Source organism: Ctenopharyngodon idella, chromosome 23, assembly GCF_019924925.1.
Source record: "Ctenopharyngodon idella isolate HZGC_01 chromosome 23, HZGC01, whole genome shotgun sequence".
Classification (NCBI taxonomy): domain Eukaryota; kingdom Metazoa; phylum Chordata; class Actinopteri; order Cypriniformes; family Xenocyprididae; genus Ctenopharyngodon; species Ctenopharyngodon idella.
Window position 1 is genome coordinate 15,573,827 of NC_067242.1, and position 24,032 is coordinate 15,597,858.

At 36.6% G+C, this 24,032-nt stretch overlaps 1 protein-coding gene across 1 annotated transcript in view; it reads left to right on the forward strand.

The window, feature by feature from the left end:
* The window catches only part of ctnnd2a (catenin (cadherin-associated protein), delta 2a), a 340,625-nt gene that overhangs the window by 103,725 nt on the left and 212,868 nt on the right, over positions 1 to 24,032 (forward strand). Inside the window, 1 exon segment of the mRNA XM_051881748.1 lies at positions 10,101 to 10,216. Within this exon segment, the coding sequence (XP_051737708.1) occupies positions 10,101 to 10,216 (116 nt within the window).

Consider the following 24,032-nt stretch of genomic DNA (forward strand, 5'->3'; position numbering starts at 1 on the left):
CTTCTCAAGTTTACCCAGGTTTCCTAGCAGAATAACCAGAGATATAGTTAATCACAGTAACTTACATTAACTATGAACATAGTTCATAGAATTCCCTTTGACTTAAAGGGATAGTTCACCCTAAAACTAATTTTTTGTTGACGGTAGCCATTGACTTCCATAGTATTTTTTTTTCCTACTATAGAGGTCAATGGCTACCATCAACTGTCTGGTTACCAACATTCCTCAAAATATCTTCTTTTTTGTTCAACAGAAGAAAGAAACTCATATAGGTTTGGAACAACATGTGGTTGAGTAAATGATGACAGAATTTTCATTTTTAGTCTTTTTACAGTGTCCCTGTTACACAGTTTACATGTAGTTTACATGTAGTAACCCTAACGCTAATTATTTAATAAGTACACATTGTTAATTAATATTACTCAGTACTTAACTGTAACAAGGACATCTTAAAATAAAGTGGACATTAAAATTTAAAGTCATACTGGTGCATTAATGTTGTCATGTCTAAATTCACTTGTAGCATTTAAAATGATTGATTTTAGTTTTTAGTATTTTATTCTTAATTTATTTAGACAAAATAGTACTGCATTTTAATATCATAACATGAAAATTAATATTGGCATGTGGATATTGGCCAGAATTTTACTGTCTGTGATCCTGTTTTTAAGCTGTTTACAATATAGCTCCGATGTTCACGTTGTGGGATGTCATAACTATTTAAGTATGTGACTCAAATCGCTTTACTGGACCATTTGACACTTTGTAATCCCCAAGTCACAGTGAGGGAAACAAAGGAGTGAGATACTGCCCCGCTATTCTCGTTTCTCTGTATCAGAAGCCTGCAATCTGCTGTTGGTTTAATTTATGTCCGTCCTGTCACATTAAACAATAATCATTCTCATGATACTTCCAGAAGATAAATTTCCTCATGCAATCCTGAGTGAGTCTAATCCATCGCCAGCTCCTTTAGCACTGCCTGTAAAGGTTAAGTGAGTTGCTTTCAGAAGCACAGTGTTTTTTTTTTTCTCCCCTGGCAAGTGAAAAGGCTGTTTGCCCAGTGTAGTTTGTTTATGTATGTGTTGGGGTAAATTGGCTATTCTTAGTCTCGCTGAAGAGCAGACGTGACAGACAGAGGCCGTGCTTTTGAACTGACTTAATTGGGCCATTCATCACAGAATGCTGATGATGTCTGCGCTCTCTTTCTCTCACGTTGCTATCTTTCTCAGTCTTTCATTTTCACATCCTTTCTTTCTCTCTTTCTCTAAACAGAAATGTAATTATTGGATCATGTGATCCAAATTCGCCCACTCCGACGATACCGTAATCAAAAAGCACAGTCTTAAAATAGAAGACAGGTCAAGATTTTTGTTGTGATACCTCCTTTCGTAAGAAACACAATTGGGAATTGGATTAACATTTTTTTACAGCGTTCTTTCCCTTTGCAATTTTTAAAAAATTCTTAGTTCTCAATTGTATTTTGTTAGATCTCAGCATCGCAGTATAATTTGACATGAAATGCATATAATGAATGTTGAATGTCTCTTTATATGCTATAATAATATGCAGTGAAGTAGCACATTAGCATAGCCATAACTCATCTACATGTATTACGTAATGTTCCTGTTTATATGTTCGGAATGTTCATCCTTTTCCATTGGACCAACTTTGGTGACATACTAACTCTTTGAAGCTTTTGTTGCAAAATATACCAACACAAGAATCTTAAAGCAGTAAATATGAGTCAAACTCCAGTCAAATTAATAGTTAAAGGGCCTAGTTGTCATATTTTTTATATCCTGATACTCATAGTGTTTATATTTTTATTTTATTTTATATACAATTAGACAGATATATGATATTTCTGATTTAAATGCTTATATTTAGTATATATTCACTAAAAAAACAATATTTGAAAACAGAAATTGTTCATTGACAAGGTCTTTAGTAGATTTTGAAATTGACATAATGATATATTGTACCATATTGGTTATTGGTTGATATTAGACATCTTTTATTTATTTTTATTATTATTATTATTATTTTTGGATTGGCCTATTTTACATATTTTCATAGTGTTCATTTTTTTTGTTGTTTAGACACAGTATTGCATTAAAAGACATTCGCGTTTTGACATTTAAACTATTTAAAGCTAATTTTGTTTAAAATGTTTAAAGTATTTCAAATCGTATGACGAATCTCCATTTACTGAGTCATTAATGGCAAGAATTATGACCCCCCCCCCCCCACTTAACTTTGTGTTTGACATGCTAAATAACACAAGAAAACCACCTTTAACCGGTAACAGGCCAGTGTCCTGTATGCTAACATGAAGTTGACTGACAAGGGCAACCCATCAGTACTGTATGTGTGACTGAACACCAGGTTAGACGACCTCAGACTTCTCATCCTGGGTCTGAAACCGTCACCTGAGAGAGATGGAAGGGTTCACTCAGCCGTCAGATCACATGACATATTGTTCATTCTGAGGGGGATACAGGTGGTTTCCCTGGGGGGGCTGAAATAGGATACTCTCAGCCTGAGCTGATCAGTGCAAACGAAACCATTGCTGTACAGTGTCACAAAAGGAGACCACACAAGAACAATTTATTTGTGAGAGGTTGAAAGTACTTAGAAAGATTGTGTGCCTTTGTAGTAAGTTGTATGTGGGTTCAGCATCACGTTTTAGTCATATCAGTGTTTTGTTCACCCTCCATGGCAAATATTAATGAGTCGTTATGCGCATGGGCTAATTACGAGCTACAGGCAAAACAAGTAAAAAATGTCGATTTTGGTCGAGATTTTCACAAAAATTAGTTCATTAAGCCCTCATCTAGCGATCAAAATGCTTCAAATAGCAATTAAACATCTAAAAGTATCTTTATTTGTATGTTTTCTGAGAGAATTTCATGAAAAATGCAGTTTTTATCTGCTCGCTTTACCACTCGCGCTTCCCCTCAGCATCTTCCTTATTAGTCTAAGTTTGATATCGTTTTAAAGTGCAGCATTCCAACTTTGTGAATATTCATAGTGAATTTTTGATGGCATGATTCTGGACCAATGAAATGTGATTTTCAGACTCATGCATTTGCACTGACTGACAGATCCGAAGCGCGTGCAATCCCAATATACACATATAACAGAATTACAGTACTTCAAAATATTGAATAAAAGTTGAATATATATATTTTCCTATAGATATTTGGTTTTGATGAGGTGTGTGCCAAATTAGGTGTTATTAACAAGGATTTTAAGGTATGGTTGCTAGATGTTTTGTTTTGGAACCTTCAGAAAATTTTAGTTTTTTCTCAAAATTGACTTTCCTGACTCTATCGACTTCAAACAGGTGTGGCTCAGTCATTTTTTTTGTCGGATTTCAACAAATCATACATCATTTTGAAGGTTTTTTAATAGAGATTGTGAAAATAACTCATGAGAATTTGCTTATTGCGACTCATTTTGCCAGCACGGGTCACTTATAGTGTGAAATATTATTACAATTTAAAATAACTATTTGCCATTTTAATATATTTTAAGATGTAATTTATTCCTGTGATGACAAAGCCGATTTTTCAGCATCATTACTCCAGTATCATACTGACCCCAAACTTTTGAACAGTAGTTTTAATATTATTGAATACTATTCAATATATAATACAATAAAGTAATATAATAGTATAACTACCTATAGTATAACTATAGCATAACGTATAGCATAACGGTAATAACTACCAAAAAATATTTTCAAGTTATGGCTGATAATAGATAAATGACTAATATTAAAATTACCGATACATTAAAGAAAAATCTCTAATATCGACTCATAACCAATACCAATATATTGTGAATTAAATCCTAATTAAGAATGCCTCATTCCCTTTGTATTCAGCAGTGGTGATTGAATCTTTCCTGACCATCTTCTCCAGCTCATCTGTAAGGATGGAGAGATCAGAAGGAAGAGAGGAGCTTATTAGGCGAGAGGGTGACAGCGCACTTGGTATGCATGAGAACAGCAAGAGTAACCTTTTATCAATCAGCTTTCATCACTGACCAGCCCTATTGAGAGAACACAAAGCAGGCGGTCAGCAACATTTCTCTCTTTTTATTTTTCCTGCTTGTTGCTGCAGCAACTAAACCTCTGAAACCCCTGCTTTTATGATGTTTAGATTGGCTTAGTTAAATGCAGTACCATCTCTCATTTACTTTGACTGCAGCCAGACAGGTCATTTAGCCTTATACTGTGAAATAGTGTCCTTTCAATAAATAATCACTATCTGGTAGTGCTAAGAGGGCTGGAGAAGTTTTGGCCAACAAAACGCTCTGGCATCCCTCTCTCCGATAATACACACTGCCTCTCCAGGTCTTCATTGTATTTAAACATATTCTGACACAGCGCTTTAGATAAATCGTTCCGACTCTCTCAGGAACGCCGACTTCCAGGCTCATATTGATGTGGAACAGACAGTGAAAGTTCTCAGGCTTTTCAGAGCGCCAAGGGATGGATGGGGGAGGAAGTATGGAGGAGAGAGGCATTTAGCGTTTCACCCCAAAGGCACTCGAAATTCTCGCCTGGTCTTTGAGGTGGCGGGCACAAATAGTCCTGCAAAAAAGGGGCAAACGGGAGAGTGATTGGAGGGAGGCTCGGTTTGGCAGTCTGGCTGGTGGGTGGGACTTTCGGCGATGAAACGTTGCATAAATAATGCCAGAGGGGGGCGCTGGGTCCTCTGTTGCCATGGAGACCTTTGTGGCTGACTGAGCCTCTGTTGTGCGCGAGGTGCTTGGAAGCTGCGGCTGGCAGACCGGCCGCGCCTGTAATGAGTTGAGGAATTTCTCTAATGGGAAGAGCTAAGTGGAAGGATGGTCGACGGACTGGCTTTAAGCTGATCTCTGCAACCGGTTGCTCTGGCGTGTGGGGTGAGACGAGGTATGGCTATTTTTCTGCTTGGAAAGGAGGAAAGAAAAGATTGTTCCTGATTTAAAGGATGAGTTTGAAGTTTCTGAACTTAAACTGTATTATATGTATGCATTGCTAATATTGGTTATGGTGTTCATGAAAGCTTTTTTTTCTTCTCCTTGTGGACATCTGTTGTGTTTCTCATTAGGTCTGGCATAATACAGTGCAATAACCCATTCATTGGCATTATTTCTCATTGGCTGGCTCTCCAGCCTTACTTAAACTGGTTTTAATTGGTAGATTTCAGTCGCAATTAGCTGTCAATTCTAATTTTGCTTTATTAATTTTGCATTACTTACTATATTTGAACTCTGATCAACAGTTGTTGCCTTTTTACCTTCTCTAGTGCTTTGCGACATCAATTCACCTTGTTTGATGGTGACATTGTTCCAGAGTAACTATTTTGAGCTATCTTAAAACTAAAGCAATTACAGAATATATTTACCTTTTTTGAGATTTTTTTTTTTTTTTTACTTTTAATTTTTGTAAATTAAATGGATCTGTCATGCTTTAGATTAGGGTCCAATTCTCATTAACTATGACTTTTGCCTCAATAAACTCCTAAAGTTAGTAAGGTAGTTGTTAAATTTAGGTATTGGGAAGGATTACGGGATGTAGAATATGGTGTGACGTCCCTGTCGGCCGTTACTTGGTGTGTGTGTGTGTATTTTGTCTGTGTTGCGTCTGTGTTTTGCAGGTGACTGGCTGATTGTGGCTTGATTGGGAGCACCGGCACGCAGCCTCTTCCTTTCAGCATGTTTCTCTGCTCTGGTTCTGCGTTGGACTTTGTGGCAGCTTCTAGCTCTTCGTGTCCTTACTTATGGCTCTAGATGGCTAATTCTTGGCTTATTTTAAGCATGAATGTAAAATAAAGTTCGGATGTTTTGCAATGTAAATGTACTAATCCTCTCCTTATTTGTAGTGATCTTTCACGATCGCAACAAATAAGGAGAAGTACATTTACTAATCCCGGACGAGCCCCCATTTGTTGCAATCACGAAGGATCTCCACAAATAAGGAGAGGACGAGTACATTTACTAATCCCGGAAGAGCTCCCATTTGTTGCGATCGCGAAAGATCACCACAAATAAGGAGAGGATGAGTACATTTACTAATACCGGACGAGCCCCCATTTGTTGCGATCGCGAAGGATCACCACAAATAAGCAGAGGACGAGTACATTTACATTGCAAAACATCTGATCTTTAATATGTGCTTTATAAGTACTAATAAACAGCCAATATCCTAGTAATATGTATGCTAATAAGCAACTAGTTAATAATGAGAATTGGACCCTAAACTGTTACCAATGGATCTAAACAAAAGAAACATCATTGCAACCAAACAGCAGTTTTTGCCAAGTAGATTCAAATTGTTGAATGCAAGAGGTAAAATACAATAAAAATTTTTTTTAAAAAAAATTAAAAACAAATCATGTATATGCACCATATATATCATATATTCAATTAAAAATGTTTTTAAAATCATTTTAATATGAAAAGGAACATAGTGATGCAAAAAACATATATTTCAATGCTTTTGCAAAAGATTTCCATTCCCCTGAGAAACTTTGATTGCTCACAAAACTTTTGGTGATGGAAATAATAAGAGGTGGGAGGAAAAAAACTATATTTCAGTCTTTTTGTGAGTAAGCTCAAATTTTCTTGAGCGAACACAAAATTACTAGGCAGTTCACTTGCAGAATTTTGCATTCTCTCTTTCAAGACTTTTGAGTTCTCTCACCAAACTATTGATAGAGAGAAAGAAAAAGTTCTGCGAGCAAATGCAAAGATTCTCAGGGGAACGCAGCTGTTTTGTGAGTTAACGCACAAGCATTGAAATATAATGCTTCATTTCATCACAGTTTTTTTTTCCATCACCATGTCCCCTTAAGGGCTGTATATGTGTGAATATTTTAAAGATGATGACGCAAAACTGTTGATTCAGAGTTTTGAATTGATTAATTGAAAGAGCCAGTTTGAACTGATTTACACAAATGAACAAACTGTTTTTTGAATTTTAAATATAAGCTATGAGACATGAAAATGTCTTGGCGCTCTCAAACCCACATGTAATGAAATGAGGAGGGAATGCAAAAATAATTTTATGGAGCAGTCTTTGGAAAGCGTAGAGGCCAAATAAAAAGTACATTACAATCATATCAATATTCACAAAGTTGCTTAGTTTTATATGTGGTTTCGGCAGAATTATAACAAATGTTGTTTTCAATGTATTGCTGAAAAGAGCTCTATAAAGTGGAGAACATAGCCTTGCAGCGGCATCGTTCTTTAGATTTAATTACTTAGGATGTATTCCCCTGTAGGCTGGATGTATTTCATAGTCTGTATCCTCTCAGTGTCCTGAACTGCACAAATGTGAGAAAAGAAAAATCCCATGGGAGAAGTATGAAAGGTGTGAGAAAACAGTTGAGAGTGGAAAGGAGTTTAATTTGCAGCACATTTGTGGTTTGCTGGTTTGTTTGGTGGCAGAGAGCTGGTTGGTTGTGATTAAGTGTGGATGAAGAGGGGTGTTTTGGGATTGAAAAGGGATAAGGATTTATTCTGGTGTCTGGGAATAGGGGCTGGTGGGACACACAATCATCTGATTTAGTCCACAAATGGCTTTCAGTGCTGGATCAATAAACCCTTCTATTGTACGACCCTCTGTATGCATGTGGTTACGGATCAGAGCCCCATCGATCTTCCTGCCCAGCTGTAATTAAAACAGGTACAGGTGACGAGAACACCTGCTGAGGAGCATCTGATTGTTTTCTGAGTTCCTATTTTATCCTCATTTCCCTGTTCTGGATCGTTTCTCTGCTCTGCATGCATTGGGTGTTAAAGTGACAGCAGCCTCATATACCTTCTATTTCAATAATGTTAGTCAAACACCAAAAGAAAAAGAGATAATCACTCACTGCTCTTAACTAAATAACTTCTGTAGCTTTGATAGTATCTGTGTATATTTACTTCATACAGTAAAGTTTTCACAAGTAGGCCTACTGTAAAGTGTTTAATTTGTATCTTTGTTCTCTTGTATTTAGTTGTGCTATTGCGTGAAATTTGGGTTACACTTAAGGAGATGTAGTTACATTGTACTTACACTTATAAGTACTAAGTAATATTAATTAACTGTTTACTTACTATAGAGTTAGGGTTTGGTTTAAGGTTAGTAGGTTTAAAAGTTAGGCATAATGTACTGTTATTACTATAGTAAATAGATGTAGTAACATGTAAGTATGTCACCTTAAAATAAAGTGTTACCGAAATTTGTTTATTCTTTCATATTTTCTTATTGACTGTTTACTTGTCTTTAATGTTTGAACTTTATATTAGTTAGGCTAATATTAGTTTTTGTTGTGATCGTAAATTGGAATTGAGAATTGTGAAATTTCACTGATATCTAAAATGTTGGTATCGTAAAGTTACATAGGTAAAAAAACAACAACAACGAAAGCAATAACTTTGTTTATTTGGCAGGGCAAATAAATATCTAATCTAAAAAAAAAAAAAGTCAATATTTTTGTTTTTTAGCTAGTTAGTAGTGATACTTGTTAATAATAATGATATGATGACAATTTCCTGCTAGTCAAACACTAGTCTACATGTGTACCGATTTGAACTGAAGCTTACTGCAGAAGGACTGGTATCATTATATAATTTAAAAATTTTGTATTGACCAATTTAAGTACCGGTAGGCTACTTTTGACTTACTATATAGTAATATAGTGGTACAAATTTAAAGAGGCACCATAGGCAATGGTCTTTTGCTACACATTCTCACTGAGGGCTAAGCCCCCCTGAGGATGAAATCCTAGAACCACCCCTGCTTTGGGGTCTTACACTGTGTCCTAACTAGATGCAACAGTTTTTGTCATAACCAGCCGCAACGACGATACACAACAAGCGACAATGGATTCTGTTGTTGTGTCTTATTTTGAAGCCTCGCCTTCTGGAGGCTGCATTTGTCGGCAGCATGTGTCATTTAGACTGACTCATTTAGGAAAAGTAACCATTACATTCCAAAGTAAGAAATAAATGACAATACACCAACAATTTACACCTGAAAAGGAATAAGAGTCAATTTTATAATGGGTGCTTTTCGGAAATTAGACGTCCTCGAAGACATATGCTGCCAACAAATTCGACCTATGGAGGGCGTTTTATGTAATGTTAAAAGATTTTATTGTAAGTTTGAATATCATTTTGGCCATCTAAGTGATTATATGTGCCGTCTGGTTGTGGAATGGGCATTTATTGGTGCTGATGGTGCACTTTATGTCCCAGCTGGGGTGTTAGTAGTGATTATCATCTCTCAGGGCCGGCCAGAGGTCTGCCCATTTGATTTATAGCTGGCTGGCACGTTGTTTCACAAATTCTAAAGAAGTTTCTCTATGGGACTAGAGTTTAATCTAATGAAAATAACAAGTTTTTAACTCAATATAATTACAGGAGAGAACTGAATGTCCCCTCTATAGGAATATAAACCTTTAAAATGACATTGAATGTAATTAGTGGTTCTTGCTAAGGCTTATGGGGTCAGGGATTTGAACAAACCCCAAACATTTAGTATTAGTATGTTAATTCAAATCATACAGAAGAAGTTATTTTACTTTTCTAAGAAGACAAGTACTTTTCTCTCTCACTGAGATTTTAAAAATGTGACGATACCAGCATTTCCCCCTAGCATTTTGAGTGCTGTTGAGTGGATCACACTCAACGTTGTGTTCACACACTCAACAGGTATGTCTGTGATTGGCTACAACGATCAATGCTTCAAAAACATGTTGAAAATAGACATCTTTGACACTCTTCACTGAGCGCTTACACAGATACACACAGGAGCGTTTGAAAGTAGGCGTCTTTATATTTTGTATATATTTAGCAACATGCTCCTCTCTAGAGTTATTTTTTCTAGCTAACGAGCTATAAACGTTGAATGGCTTTTCTGAGGTAAATGAAACCTTATGTGACACTTTTTTTTTTACCAGCTGATTTATATTTCAGATACATTTCAGTAAGTAAGACTACAGTTTTAATCAGAATATGATGTATTTCAATAATCTTCACATGTTTCTAGTATAAGTGACATAATGGCATTTTAATTCAATTGTGTTAACTGACCATCTGTCTTTTTCTTTTCTCAGGAACTACAGTTTGAAAGATTAACTCGAGAGCTGGAGGCGGAGCGTCAGATAGTGGCTACTCAGCTGGAGCGATGCAAACTGGGATCTGAGACAGGTGGCAGCATGAGCAGTATCAGGTAATGCTAATGTACTGTGTGGGTGTGAGCAGTGGCTATCTAATGCTGCAACAAGTCTCTATAATGAGACTATGCTGTCTGAAGGATGTAATTGTATGGTTATGGAAATGCTGACAATATTCTTGACTTCTTTGTGCAAGGGTCAGTGTGGGGTTTAAAATGTAATTTCAGCTCATATTATGATTTACATACATTACCTTGAGTTTGTATGTGAAAGAAAGTGTACATGTGCACATTTTAAGCTTTGTATCTAAATGCTAATGTTTTTGCCTACATGTGATTCTGTCACATGAGGGCACCCGGGTTAAACTAGTTTCCACAGGTTTCTTCTCATGCCTTAGAGAAACTTATAGACATTTACTGCATGACAGAGCCCCACCTGAGCCCAGGACTCACGTGTGCACACGTTACTTAGCTACATAAGGACATACAGTAGACTTCTTTTGTTTTTATTATATAAAGTTAATTAATTTATTATAGACTAACCCTTTATTTGTACTTTTTTAGATATTTAGAAATCTTTATAATACAATATTTTATTATAATAAAATAAAAATATGAAGAATATAATAATGATTATATTTAATAATATTTTAATATATGAAAAATCATAATATATTATAATTTAAATACATTAAAATAATTTAAAATAATATGTATAACAGTTTATATATTATTTTTTTATTATAATATATATATATATATATATTAAATATAATATTAATAACAACAATTCTAATAATTTTATATTATTATTATTATATTACACTAATAATACAATTTTCTGAAAATTGTGTATGAGTGTTTGTGAATGAAATACTAGTCTTTATCACCTTGCTTAAAAACAAAATGCATGCATAAAAATAGCATTGAATCCAAGGGGAAACATAGTCTTCTCTTAAGTGAGTGTCCCATTAGCTTTCTCAAAATTCAATAGCAATTAACATCATTTAGCTTTAGTTAACATTCCTCACACTTGTTAATTATGTGTATCACTTGGTGGCTCAACCTTCCAGAAGTCTCTAGATGGCTGTGAGGGTTTTTTGGTTTCAGTGAAAGAGGATAGGAGGAGAAACAGTGGAGGTCTGTCACTCTGAGCTCTTTAATTTGTTCGTGACTCTCTCACAGTAACACTCACTGTATGAAGATGTTTGCCTGTGAAGAAGTTCACTTCAGTAGGACAGTGTGTGCCTGTGCCTGTGTAAAACCAAGAGAAGGCTGTCTGTCATTTTTACCACATCTTTTTGTTCCCTATTCACAGTTGTCTTATATGAAAGGAATCAGTCTTTAACCGGTCCGATGAAAGCGACAGGGTGAGAAAGAAATGAAGTCCTGCTGCGCTCCAAGTCTCAAGGTTAACACTGAGAGCTTGTACAGGAAGGAAGCTGCAATGTTACTCTGCTACAAAATATTGATTTAGTCTTTTAATTTGCAATAAGTGAAGCATTCCACAATAGCCAGCTAATTCAGACTTTCATTCAGCTGATGATTTCAGTGGCCATCTGTGAAAAACACTCATTCAAACCTGTTCTCTCATGGTGTTGCTCTGTTTCTGGTTTTGGTTACATTTGACAAATTACTATAAAATTAAAGGTTACAATTTACAACAGAGCCCAAACTATTCAATTCAGTTGCTATTTATTTTTAGATATAATAATCAACACTCAAACAAAAAAAAACAAAACAAAAAAAAAACATGTAAATTGCACATAAGGCAGGTTTTGCATTAACTTCTAAATCTAATTATAAAATTATTTTTCTACTCCAATTCATTTTTTAAATACTTACTGTCATAACTTGTTTTCATAACAAATTTATTTAAACATATATTAAATAATTAAGACATTACTAACAAGTAAAGTAAAATAATGAATATATAAGCTAATATAGTGCATATATTTAGTGAAACGCTCCCCTCTATAGTTAATTTCTCTATTGAACTAACATGCTGTGGACACTAAATGACTTGCCTGAGGTAAATGTTATGCTACATGAGATATTATTCTCAAGCTGTTCTAGTGATGTCTTTCTGCGGTTGAAACACTGGTTGAGAGATTAAAGGTTAACATATTTATGCATAGAGCATCTGTTCTTCTTCTGCGCTTTTTCCTGTTGTGGCGGTTAGCAAACTGCGTTGAATTACCACCCCCCTTCTGAATTGGAGTGTGGATTACCTGTGACTGACTGTATTCGTCTTCTGACTCTATGCACTGAACCGTGAAGTCTATATCGTATGGTTCAGGATGAATACATGTACTGTAACACCCCTAATATATATATTTTAACTGTGGTTACAATTCATGACATAACAAACAGTGTTTTTTTAATATTCCATATATAAACAGAAAGTGTCACTGTTTTGTCTTCCATCTTTAGTTGTGTATATGGTGTGTGTTCTCCTACCATCTGTTGCGTATTGTTAGGTTTGATACTTGAGCCAAAGACACTGAGCCAGTGTCTGCTAGCAATGACTTATCAGTCTGACAGTTTGGAAGACTGAAGATGCTATTACAGTAGACCGGCCTTGATTGTCAAATGAGTCTCCTGGGAATTCTGGGCAGAGTTGATAAAGAGACTCGACTCACTGGGCCTCACTGCGGGGAAGGCGCATGCTTGCATAGATACACCGCCACAAAGCAAAAAAATAAGGTTTACTGTGTGAGTGGAAGCCTGGGTAGTTTCTTGTAGTGCAGGATGGACTTTAAGTCGGTTATTTTCTGAGCGTGAAATAAGCTGGAATGTGTCGCCTAAATTTTTCACAAGGCGTAAAAATGCAAATGAGACATTTTCTGATATTCGACTGTAAACTTGATGCACGTGTCATGTATAATTGGAAAACTCGTGGCCAAAAAACAATTTAAACTGGGTGCACGTTTAATTTATCTTTTTTGCTTGTATTTTTTTCCTGTGTTTTCAGTAGCGGCACACAGAGTTGAGTAAACATTGAGTGTGATTCCTGTGTGTTAATGTGTTACTGCTGTAAATCCAGTCACTCTCTGGCACTGGATCAGTCTGGTTCACGGCTGTCTGGAACACGTCCTGCCCAATAACATGATTACACACACACATACAAACACATACCCAGACTCTTTTCCTTTTTCTGTGGTGTCATGTTTTCTTCTATTTTGGTTTGGTGAGATCTCTCCAATAGCAAAACATATTTCTGAGTTGATATGTTTTTAACACGCTCAGAGGTAAATTTTACTAAACGTTCAGCACTTGTCTATCACGGCTCTCTCATCTCTCTCAGGTTGGATGGTAAAATATTCTGACTGAATAACCTTTTAGTCTTTATTCTGTCAGGAGACATCGCTTCCATTTGACAGTCAATCTCCTGATGCTGAGCATTTGGAAATATCTCTAAGGAGAGATAGCAGACATCAGGAAGTAAGATAGACCTGCTTCTCTCAATCAACTGCTGCTTCCCATCAGCTCTCCATTCGGGCATTTTAGACAGTGGCTGTCTTTAAAATGAGTGAGCTGCCTACCTAGACAGCATTTTTGGACATTGACACATCCTATTTTTGACTCCAAACAAGGATTGATATATTAAAAAACAAAACAAAAATAATGACTTTATTTAACAATTTGAACTGTTGTCATACGCAGTTGGCGTAGTCAACGCAGTGCAGGCTTCCGTGTCCTGTCACGAATTAATAAATGTTTTTTCACAATATCACTTCTATCAGAAAACATTCACCAAATATGGAACCATGTGTCTCAGACCTTTCCAACAATGTGTTATATCAAAATTAGAAAAAGATTTGATTATAAAATCGTGCAGTAATTTTTGCATGATAAAAGATGACACCGCCCCCGAGGAGAAGGAGCCCACTAAACATACCATTTCCATGGTAACACAATGTCTAATTTCAAAACACATTCACATGATGAATTTTGAGTGTTTTAGCTTTCGAATGATAAGAATGAGCTAGTGGGTTCCGCCTCCTGGTTGCATTAGAACACAGCATTTTTAGCCATCAAAGGCATCTTTTTTTGGGCATCATGTTCTGAGTAAGTGTATGTGAACCTAGCCAACTTAAAATGTGCTTATGACACTCAAAAAAATCTGTCTAGGTACATTAGGCATCTTGAAATTGAGACATTAACCCTGGCTCTAAATGATGCCTTCATCCAAAAAAGGGGCATCATTTGGATTAGTAGTTTGACTGCTTACAATATTAGAATATGGTTCATTTAGTGCACATATGTGGGTATCGATGCCATCTGAACATCCTCAGTATTAATATTAAGTGTTGCATGTGTGTGTGTTGATGCAGTGGCTCTGTTTTTTCTAGCTTCACTTTCTCTTCCTCCATCTTTTTCTCTCAGTGCCTGGGGAACAGCAGGCAGTGTTTAGTGAAAGGTCATCTCTGAATAACATGTCTGACTATGTGTTCTCTATGTGGCCAATTCCCCCAAAGGTTTCAGCTCTCTGTGCATTTACATTTTTCACCCAAAATTCCTCTCGCTCACTGCATATTAAAGTCAACCTGAGGCTTTCGACTAAATTTAAGACTGTTTGCTTTAAGGTACAGGGATCTGTTAAAGCCTGCTTCCGCTTCAGACTAAAAAGTACAACTCAAAATTGTGAAATAAGTTTAAAATGATAGTCCAATTGTGAGAAATTAAGACTTAATTGTGAAAAATAGTTACATTAAAGTAAGTTACCATGGTTGCCTTAATTTTGAGTTCATTGAAATTAAAAATTTGAGTCAATACAATGAAGGCGATTGGTTTAATCAACAGAAACTCAATTTTTTTTTTTGTTATCTGAACCACATTAATTATTGAAGTTGATTTGACAAACGAAAAAATGTTTTTTACAGTGTATAATGTAACTTAACAATTGTTATAGTCACAATTGTGAGAAATAAAGTATACATTTTTTAGATACACAATTGCAAAGTTGCTGTTAAGAGACAGAATGTAACAAAAACATGATATAGTGAATAGTCAAATTACCATTTAAATTCTAAGACAAAGACAGGCTTTTACAGATATAACCTTTGTCTATGCAAATTTGCAAGACCATCCATTAGTATGAAGACAAAAACAGCTTAATTTCCCAATGTGCAAGGATGCATTGGTACATTTTATTTTAGCAAACTCACAACAGAAGGCTGTTGTATTTACAAAAGCACTATTACCTTTGCATTAATGAAGCACTTCTTTCGCTGCAGAGCATATTTAACCTCTTGTTTGTTTGTTTGTGTGTCTGTGTGTGTGGCCGGTTAGTTCCATTCAGCATCTTTCCCACTGAGCATCTGCTGTCCCAGTTAGGTGTGCGGTGTGTGTGCGTGCGGGTGGGCCGCTTCAGGTCTCTCTTCTCTAAACGGCTGCTGTAACCTACAGAGAGGACATTAAGGCAAAGCTCTTTCACACTATTTCTGCCTGTTCCTTTCTATTCTATGCTATATTTTTAGAGCCGAGTCTTCCGTAGCTCTCGGGCTGAAGGCAATGTGTTATTATTCAAATTGGATAATGGGTTGCCAGTCAGAGCTCCAGCGCAATAATGTACCGTGGTGAATTGCTTCGCCTGAAAGCATGACTGTCCATTTTGCTTCAGCTGAAGTTCTGCACGTATCTTTTAAACGGCAAAGGTTGTGCATAAAGCGTAAGCTGGTGGAAGTCATTATCCTAAAGACCATGTGACTGCAAACAGGAGTAAAGTGGAGGGACAAAAATGGAATTATCGGGAGATTTCCTTAAACGTTATTTTGTAGAAATTGAAGTCTCATTTTCGGATCAAGGATGTTGAGGTGCGCTTCTGTTAACACTTCTGTGCACTGGCAGTGATACTAAACTATTAGACCAGGATTTAATGGTGAGACAGTATTTAAATTTAAGAGTTTGAGCAGATTATTCGTTATTGTGGTACTATGGCTATGTATTATAGTATATAATTTGTCCAAACTGAAGTGATGGATGCCATATCCACTGGGAAAATGCGGACTGGAAGGACGTTTTGAAGGTTTTACTTTATAATGCCATAATAAGCCTCTTAGAGCCTGTGCGCATAAGGGACCAGTATGACTCTGAACAGAATTACCCACACTTATAGAATGGCATTATGAGAAAAATTACATCATCAAAGCCCCTCCAATATTACCAAGCCTTGATTTTCAATTATGCTTCAGTTATGCATATGCCAAAGACAAACAGTAACAAGGTGCAGTAGTATTAATTGAGCGTGGAACACGCAGTAGACTCCGCTTTGCGTCGTGCCTGCAACCCCTTCAGCCGTGACTTATTCACGATACAGCACTAGCCTCGAGTACCTTACTGCTTTTATAAAAAGGTTACTACACAATACAAATATTAAAGCCAAAAATATGTATCAGTGCAACTTTCATGAAGTAAACTTTCAATAAAAGCCTTCCTTCCACCGGAAAAAATAGTCCCTGACTGTGAACAGCAACAGAAGTTACATTATTACACCATTAGATGGCGGCAAAGACTGTCTTTATGAGTGTGTCAGTCAGTAGTGAAGACTTTTACATTGAAAAGACTGAATTGTTGTGAACACGGAACAAGACACAACTGACAAATGCTTTGACTAGCGCTGTCAGTCACGGGAAAACCCCTTAACTGTTAAAAGGACAAGATAATACATTGGACATTTAAACAGATTTTTATTATGAACATAGGACTGACCTGAAGGAAAATGCTAAATCTGAATGCAGGTAATAAACTCGCTCACTCAGTCACTTTCTCACAACACTCTTCTACATAATACAGTAAGCTTCAATGAACAATATCAATTGAGAACATACAGTTTACGTTGCAAAGAGTGTATATATATATATATATATGTAAGAGTGTATATGTGTATATATATAAATTAAAAACCTGACTGTCTTTAAAAGGTAAATGAAATGTTTTTTTTTTTTTTTAAAGTACATTAATTAAATTCATAATAAATGATAAATAAAGCAGAAATTGTTTTGGCAGATTTATCAATTTTTTTTATTGAAACTGTTTCGGTGGCTACTACTGGACATGATTAGATTCCATTACTTGGGCCAAACAAACAAGTGCAGACGAGTAGATAAGGTCGACATTAATATGCAAATCACAGGGGAAAAAATTGCTGTAATGGAGCAAGAGGAGTGAACTTGACCTCTAAATGAATGCTCTATTGTGTCTAAAACAATCATTTGCATGTGATGAGAGGAAAGGGATGAAAGAAGCTAATAGATGGTTTTGGTATAAAGCGTTTAGAGGAAGTGTAAAGTGTTTTGGTAGCTGGCTGGTGTAATGAATGACTTTCATTAGCTTGCAGTGGCCTGTGAAACACACAACATTGATTTTTTTTCTCTTTCTTTCTTCAGGGGATCACTGGGCATATTGGTTAGGGAGTGTGCTTGTGTGTGTATGGCACATGCAAGCTCTTGCTGAACCATGAGGTCAGTTACGGGGCCACATGTCAGCATTTGTAAAAGCCCTCAGTGGTCAGCAGTTTCTCTGGGTATGCGGTCTCTGCAGCTAATGAGAAGGACCCAATGTGTGTGTCATCTAATCTCCTGTGTGCTCTCCCAAGCTGCCCATCACATGCGGTCAAATGCCAAATGCCACACACATTCTGCACACTAACTGGGCCTGTTAGGCACATTGGGTTGCTTTTAAATAGGGCTGGATGATATGGCCAAAAAATGATCATGATAAAATTTTTCACATCAGTCGATATCAATAATTATCATGATAAATGTTAAATCTTTATTTATTTCAAGTTTAAAGGCAGATTTTTGCTCCTAAGTAAAAGTTGTAGAAACCAGACCATTAATTATGGTTTTAAACTACTCTTTATTGTCAGAACATGACAAACACTTTACATTTTTGAATTCTTTACTCTTTTCCAGTCATTTTCCCCTAACAAAATAAATATCTTAATAGAAAAATTAATTTCTTAGTTTCTGCATGTGCTAATGTAATGGTCCTACCCGATCCGCTCTGAGCGGGATTCGAACCGGCATCTCCGGCATGGGAGGGGGTCACTAACAAGGACGCTAAAGACCACAGTCTCTAGCATCAGTTGCTAGCGCACCTCTTGAGGCCAGGGGAGTGAGGTTTACAAGCACAGCTCTTACTAGCTTACTTCCATTACCTTCACCCCCCTAAAACTCACTCCCATCCAGGTCACTGCACCAAATTTAACCGACCTACCCGTCCTGCTCTGGGGTGTGTTTCCTGAAAGCATCGTTAGTCAACTATGGTCGTAAGTCCCATTGAACTCTATTTCAACTCTATTTGTTTTGAGAAACGCACCCCTGAGCAGGACTCGAACCTGGGTCTCCGGCATGGGATGCAGGTGCAGTAACAAGGATGTTAAAGACTGCAGTCTCTAGCGCACCTCTTGAGGCCAGGGGACTAAAACAACAGATTTGACGAGGTCAGCGAATCACTCTGATCAATGTGTAGAACTCAGCTGGCCACACTAATTGGGGACAGCGTATAATATACTGGAGAAATGACTCATTAAAGGCATTGTTTCCTGTAAGGTCAGAGATTTTAGCAGCATTTCTGAATCTGACACTTGTTTGAATTAGCATATGGACTGACAAGTGAAGTTCAACTCGTCAGAGGTTGAAGTTTGTCTTGCACATCAAACCTTAGGTTAATCAGAGCCCTTATAATCCTGTTGAACAAACCTCATGTTAGATGTATTTGATGAGTTCATTCAGTTCCAATTAGTGCTGCTATTTGCTCAGCCCTTTACAGCCTCAGATTTCATTATCTCTATCTATCTGTCTGTCCGTCTGTCCGTCTATTGATATGAATGGATATGAATGGCTTACACTGGAATTTTAAGCTGTGATAGGAGAAATCATTTTAATGTAGTAATTACACACTTAACCTTGATTGAGGCGAATGCCATTTAGGACCTTTTTCTGTCCTGTTCTCTCTACAGCAGTCGACCCATAGAATTACACTTACATCAGTGTTAATTAGCTGACCTGAGAGATGGTGAAGGATTGAAGGCAGAAGATTGAGTTATAGCAGAGGACTTGTTAAAGAATAAAGTATAGTTAATAGAAAGAGATAAAAAGCGACTGCAGCGGCCTCTGGCTGCTGCTGGACTTTACATTCATACTGATGCAGTGGCATTTGGCGGCTACTTTGATTGTCTTCAATAAAGAGAATGATAGCCTGCTGGATCACCGGTCAAACACATTCAACATTTAAATATTTATTTTTATTTAATATTTTTGACTTTTACCTTTTTATTTTATTTACAAAAATATAAAATTATAAATATATTAGTCTAAAATATATATTTACTCTAAAATTTTTCATATTTGCTTTCAATATTTTTTTTTGGAAATTATGAAAGTGTTTTTGGTACAAATGCTTTGTAAATGGTCCTCATGGAAAAATAGAATACAATATACAAATACAAAAATAGAATACAAATTCATATGACATGACCCCTCTACATGCTTTTAGTTTCTTCAGAAGGGCATTTACAGTTCATTAAAGCAGTTCATTGGCCTGTACCTGCTCCTGCTGTGTTAGCTGGTGCGTGACTGTTTATGACAGAAATATTCACACTGTGCTGTAGAACACGGTAGTCAAAGTTTGCCAAAAATGAAACTCCACTTTTCTGTCTTTCATGCTGTTGACAATAAATGTGGTCATTTATATAATTAGCTGGTGGTATTTTAGGGTTCAGCACACTTGAGTGAGAGACAGAGTGCCTTTCCTAGCACACTTTATTCCATGGGCTATTACTGGGGTGATTATGGGACCAATTTGAAAACTGCAGACCCCTTTCATAGAATGTTGTTTAATGGCCTGAAAGAGGCTAAAAGTCCTCTTTTCTCTGCAGTAATGTAGCTGAACGGCCTCTCTGACTCTCTCTCATTAGTAACTCTTCTTTTTCTGGGGTCTGCTGATCGCTTCTCGCTGATGTGAAGATCATCATTCACTCATGTTTCAACTCAGTGATTCATCACAGGGAAAGAGAGTATGAGACTTCTTACTACTTCGCTCTTTGCTTCTACTCTGCATGTGTAACTTATCCTAAAGTTTGGTGGTTGGGTGAAATATCCAGTCTAAATGTCCAGTCACACGTCATTTATCGCAGTCATGGCTCTGATTTACATTGAGCTTTATTGCTTGTTAATTTTTCACACCGCACTTTGGTTAAATTACTGAATCTGAATGAATCTGATTAGGCTAATATTGGGTCCAGATAGACCTTAGTTTTAAAGTTTAGTTATTCAGTTTAGAAAACTAATTTAAATGTAGTTTATTTATATATTTATTTTTATATGTTTTATTTATATTTATAATTTTATTCATGGCACCTCACCTTTTGTCATTTTTTTTTTCTTTTTTTATTAATATTTTTATTAAAAAATACTGTAGTAAAAAAAAAAAAAAAAAAAAACAGACAGACAGAACAAGTATAAATGTAGTCATATCACAAAAATAATTATAAGCTACTGGCCAAACTTGATATAAGTGCCTCCCTTAAGTTTAGTTGTAAAATATCTGGGCTGGTAACCAAAATGTTTTTGATTCGTTCCCCAGAACATGTTTTTTTCTTTTTTTTTTTTTTCGAATTGCCAATAGCTTTTAGTTTGTGACCCAGCCCAGCAATATTCACAGTTTGCTAGTATCACTGCTTGCTATTGCTAATCAATTGCAGTTGTTATAAGGAGGAGACATTCTGAATCTACAGAGCAATTTATTTTATGCCAATTACTCTACACCCCCACAAATATATTTATTATTTTAAAATATATATATATACAGGTGCTGGTCATATAATTAGAATATCATCAAAAAGTTGATTTATTTCACTAATTCCATTCAAAAAGTGAAACTTGTGTATTATATTCATTCATTACACACAGACTGATATATTTCAAATGTTTATTTCTTTTAATTTTGATGATTATAACTGACAACTAAGGAAAATCCCAAATTCACTATCTCAGAAAATTAGAATATTGTGAAAAGGTTCAATATTGAAGACACCTGGTGTCACACTCTAATCAGCTAATTAATTCAAAACACCTGCAAAGGCCTTTAAATGGTCTCTCAGTCTAGTTCTGTAGGCTACACAATCATGGGGAAGACTGCTGACTTGACAGTTGTCCAAAAGACGACCATTGACACCTTGCACAAGGAGGGCAAGACACAAAAGGTCATTGCAAAAGAGGCTGGCTGTTCACAGAGCTCTGTGTCCAAGCACATTAATAGAGAGGCGAAGGGAGGGAAAAGATGTGGTAGAAAAAAGTGTACAAGCAATAGGGATAACCGCACCCTGGAGAGGATTGTGAAACAAAACCCATTCAAAAATGTGGGGGAGATTCACAAAGAGTGGACTGCAGCTGGAGTCAGTGCTTCAAGAACCACTACGCACAAACGTATGCAAGACATGGGTTTCAGCTGTCGCATTCCTTGTGTCAAACCACTCTTGAACAATAGACAGCGTCAGAAGCGTCTCGCCTGGGCTAAAGACAAAAAGGACTGGACTGCTGAAAGTAAATTTTGCATTTCCTTTGGAAATCAGGGTCCCAGAGTCTGGAGGAAGAGAGGAGAGGCACACAATCCACGTTGCTTGAGGTCCAGTGTAAAGTTTCCACAGTCAGTGATGGTTTGGGGTGCCATGTCATCTGCTGGTGTTGGTCCACTATGTTTTCTGAGGTCCAAGGTCAACGCAGCCGTATACCAGGAAGTTTTAGAGCACTTCATGCTTCCTGCTGCTGACCAACTTTATGGAGATGCAGATTTCATTTTCCAACAGGACTTGGCACCTGCACACAGTGCCAAAGCTACCAGTACCTGGTTTAAGGACCATGGTATCCCTGTTCTTAATTGGCCAGCAAACTCGCCTGACCTTAACCCCATAGAAAATCTATGGGGTATTGTGAAGAGGAAGATGCGATATGCCAGACCCAACAATGCAGAAGAGCTGAAGGCCACTATCAGAGCAACCTGGGCTCTTATAACACTTGAGCAGTGCCACAGACTGATCGACTCCATGCCACGCCGCATTGCTGCAGTAATTCAGGCAAAAGGAGCCCCAACTAAGTATTGAGTGCTGTACATGCTCATACTTTTCATGTTCATACTTTTCAGTTGGCCAAGATTTCTAAAAATCCTTTCTTTGTATTGGTCTTAAGTAATATTCTAATTTTCTGAGATACTGAATTTGGGATTTTCCTTAGTTGTCAGTTATAATCATCAAAATTAAAAGAAATAAACATTTGAAATATATCAGTCTGTGTGTAATGAATGAATATAATACACAAGTTTCACTTTTTGAATGGAATTAGTGAAATAAATCAACTTTTTGATGATATTCTAATTATATGACCAGCACCTGTGTATATATATATATATAATATATATTGACTAGCGTTCAAAAGTGTGGAGTCGTTACAGTTTTTCCATGCTTTTTGAAATTTGATTAAAAAAAAAAAAATACAGTAAAAACGGTAACATTGTGAAATATTATTAAAATAAAATATCTGTTTTCTATTTTAATACATTTAAAAATGTATTTCTGTCATGACAACTCATGTGTTTGGCATTGTTATGTATAGGACAATTGCCGCGTCTCAATTCAGGGGCTGCATCCTGCCTATGCCAGAATTTATTACGCGCCAGTGACGACAGGATTTTTACTCAAATATCTAATGATACAAATTAAAAAAAATATATATGTTTTGTTTTCAGACAGTTTAATATACAGGTGCTGGTCATATAATTAGAATATCATCAAAAAGTTCATTTTTTTATTATAAATTATTTTTAAAAATGAAACTTTCATATATTCTAGATTCCCTACATGTAAAGTAAAACATTTAAAAAGTTTTTTTTTTACATTTTGATGATTAGAGCGTACAGCTCATGAAAGTCCAAAATCCAGTATTTCAAAATATTAGAATATTTCCTAAGATCAATCAAAAAATGGATTTGCAAAACAGAAAAGTTCAAGTTCTTTAAAGTATGTTCTTTTGTGCACTCAATACTTGATCGGCAGGACATACTACAGCAAATGACTTGCTCCTAGCACAAATTACTGCATCAGTGAAGTGTGGCATGGAAGTGATCAGCCTGTGGCACTGCTGAGGCACTATTGAGCCTTCAGATCATCTGTATATTGTTGGATCGACTGTTTCTCATCTTTCTCTTGAAAATATCCCATAGATTCAGGTCAGGCATATTGGCTGGCCAATAAAGCACAGTAATATCATGGTCAGCAAACCACTTGGAAGTGGTTTTTGCACTGTGGGCAGGTGCTAAAGTCCTGCAGGAAAAGGAAATCAGCATCTCCATAAAGCTTGTCAGCAGATGGAAGCATAAAGTGCTCCAAAATCTCCTGGAAGATGGCTGCATTGACTTTGCACTTGATAAAACACAATGGACCAACACCAGCAGACGTCACGGCCCCCCCAAATCATTATTGACTTCAGAAACTTCACACTAGACTTCAAGCAGCTTGGATTCTGTGCCTCTCCAGTCTTCCTTCAGACTCTGGGACCATGATTTCAACATGAAATGCAAAATTTACTTTTATCTGAAAAGAGGACTTTCGACCACTGTTCACTGTCCAGTTCTTTTTCTCCTTAGCCCAGGTAAGATGCTTCTGACGTTGTCTCTGGTTCAGAAGTGGCTTGGTAGTCCTTTTCCTGAAGATGTCTGAGTGTGGTAACTCTTGATGCGCTGACTCCGGCTTCATTCTACTCATTGTGAAGCTCTCCCAAGTGTTTGAATCGGCTTTACTTGACAGTATTCTCAAGCTTGCGGTCATCCCTGTTGCTTGTGCACCTTTGCCTACCCAATTTCTTCCTTCCAG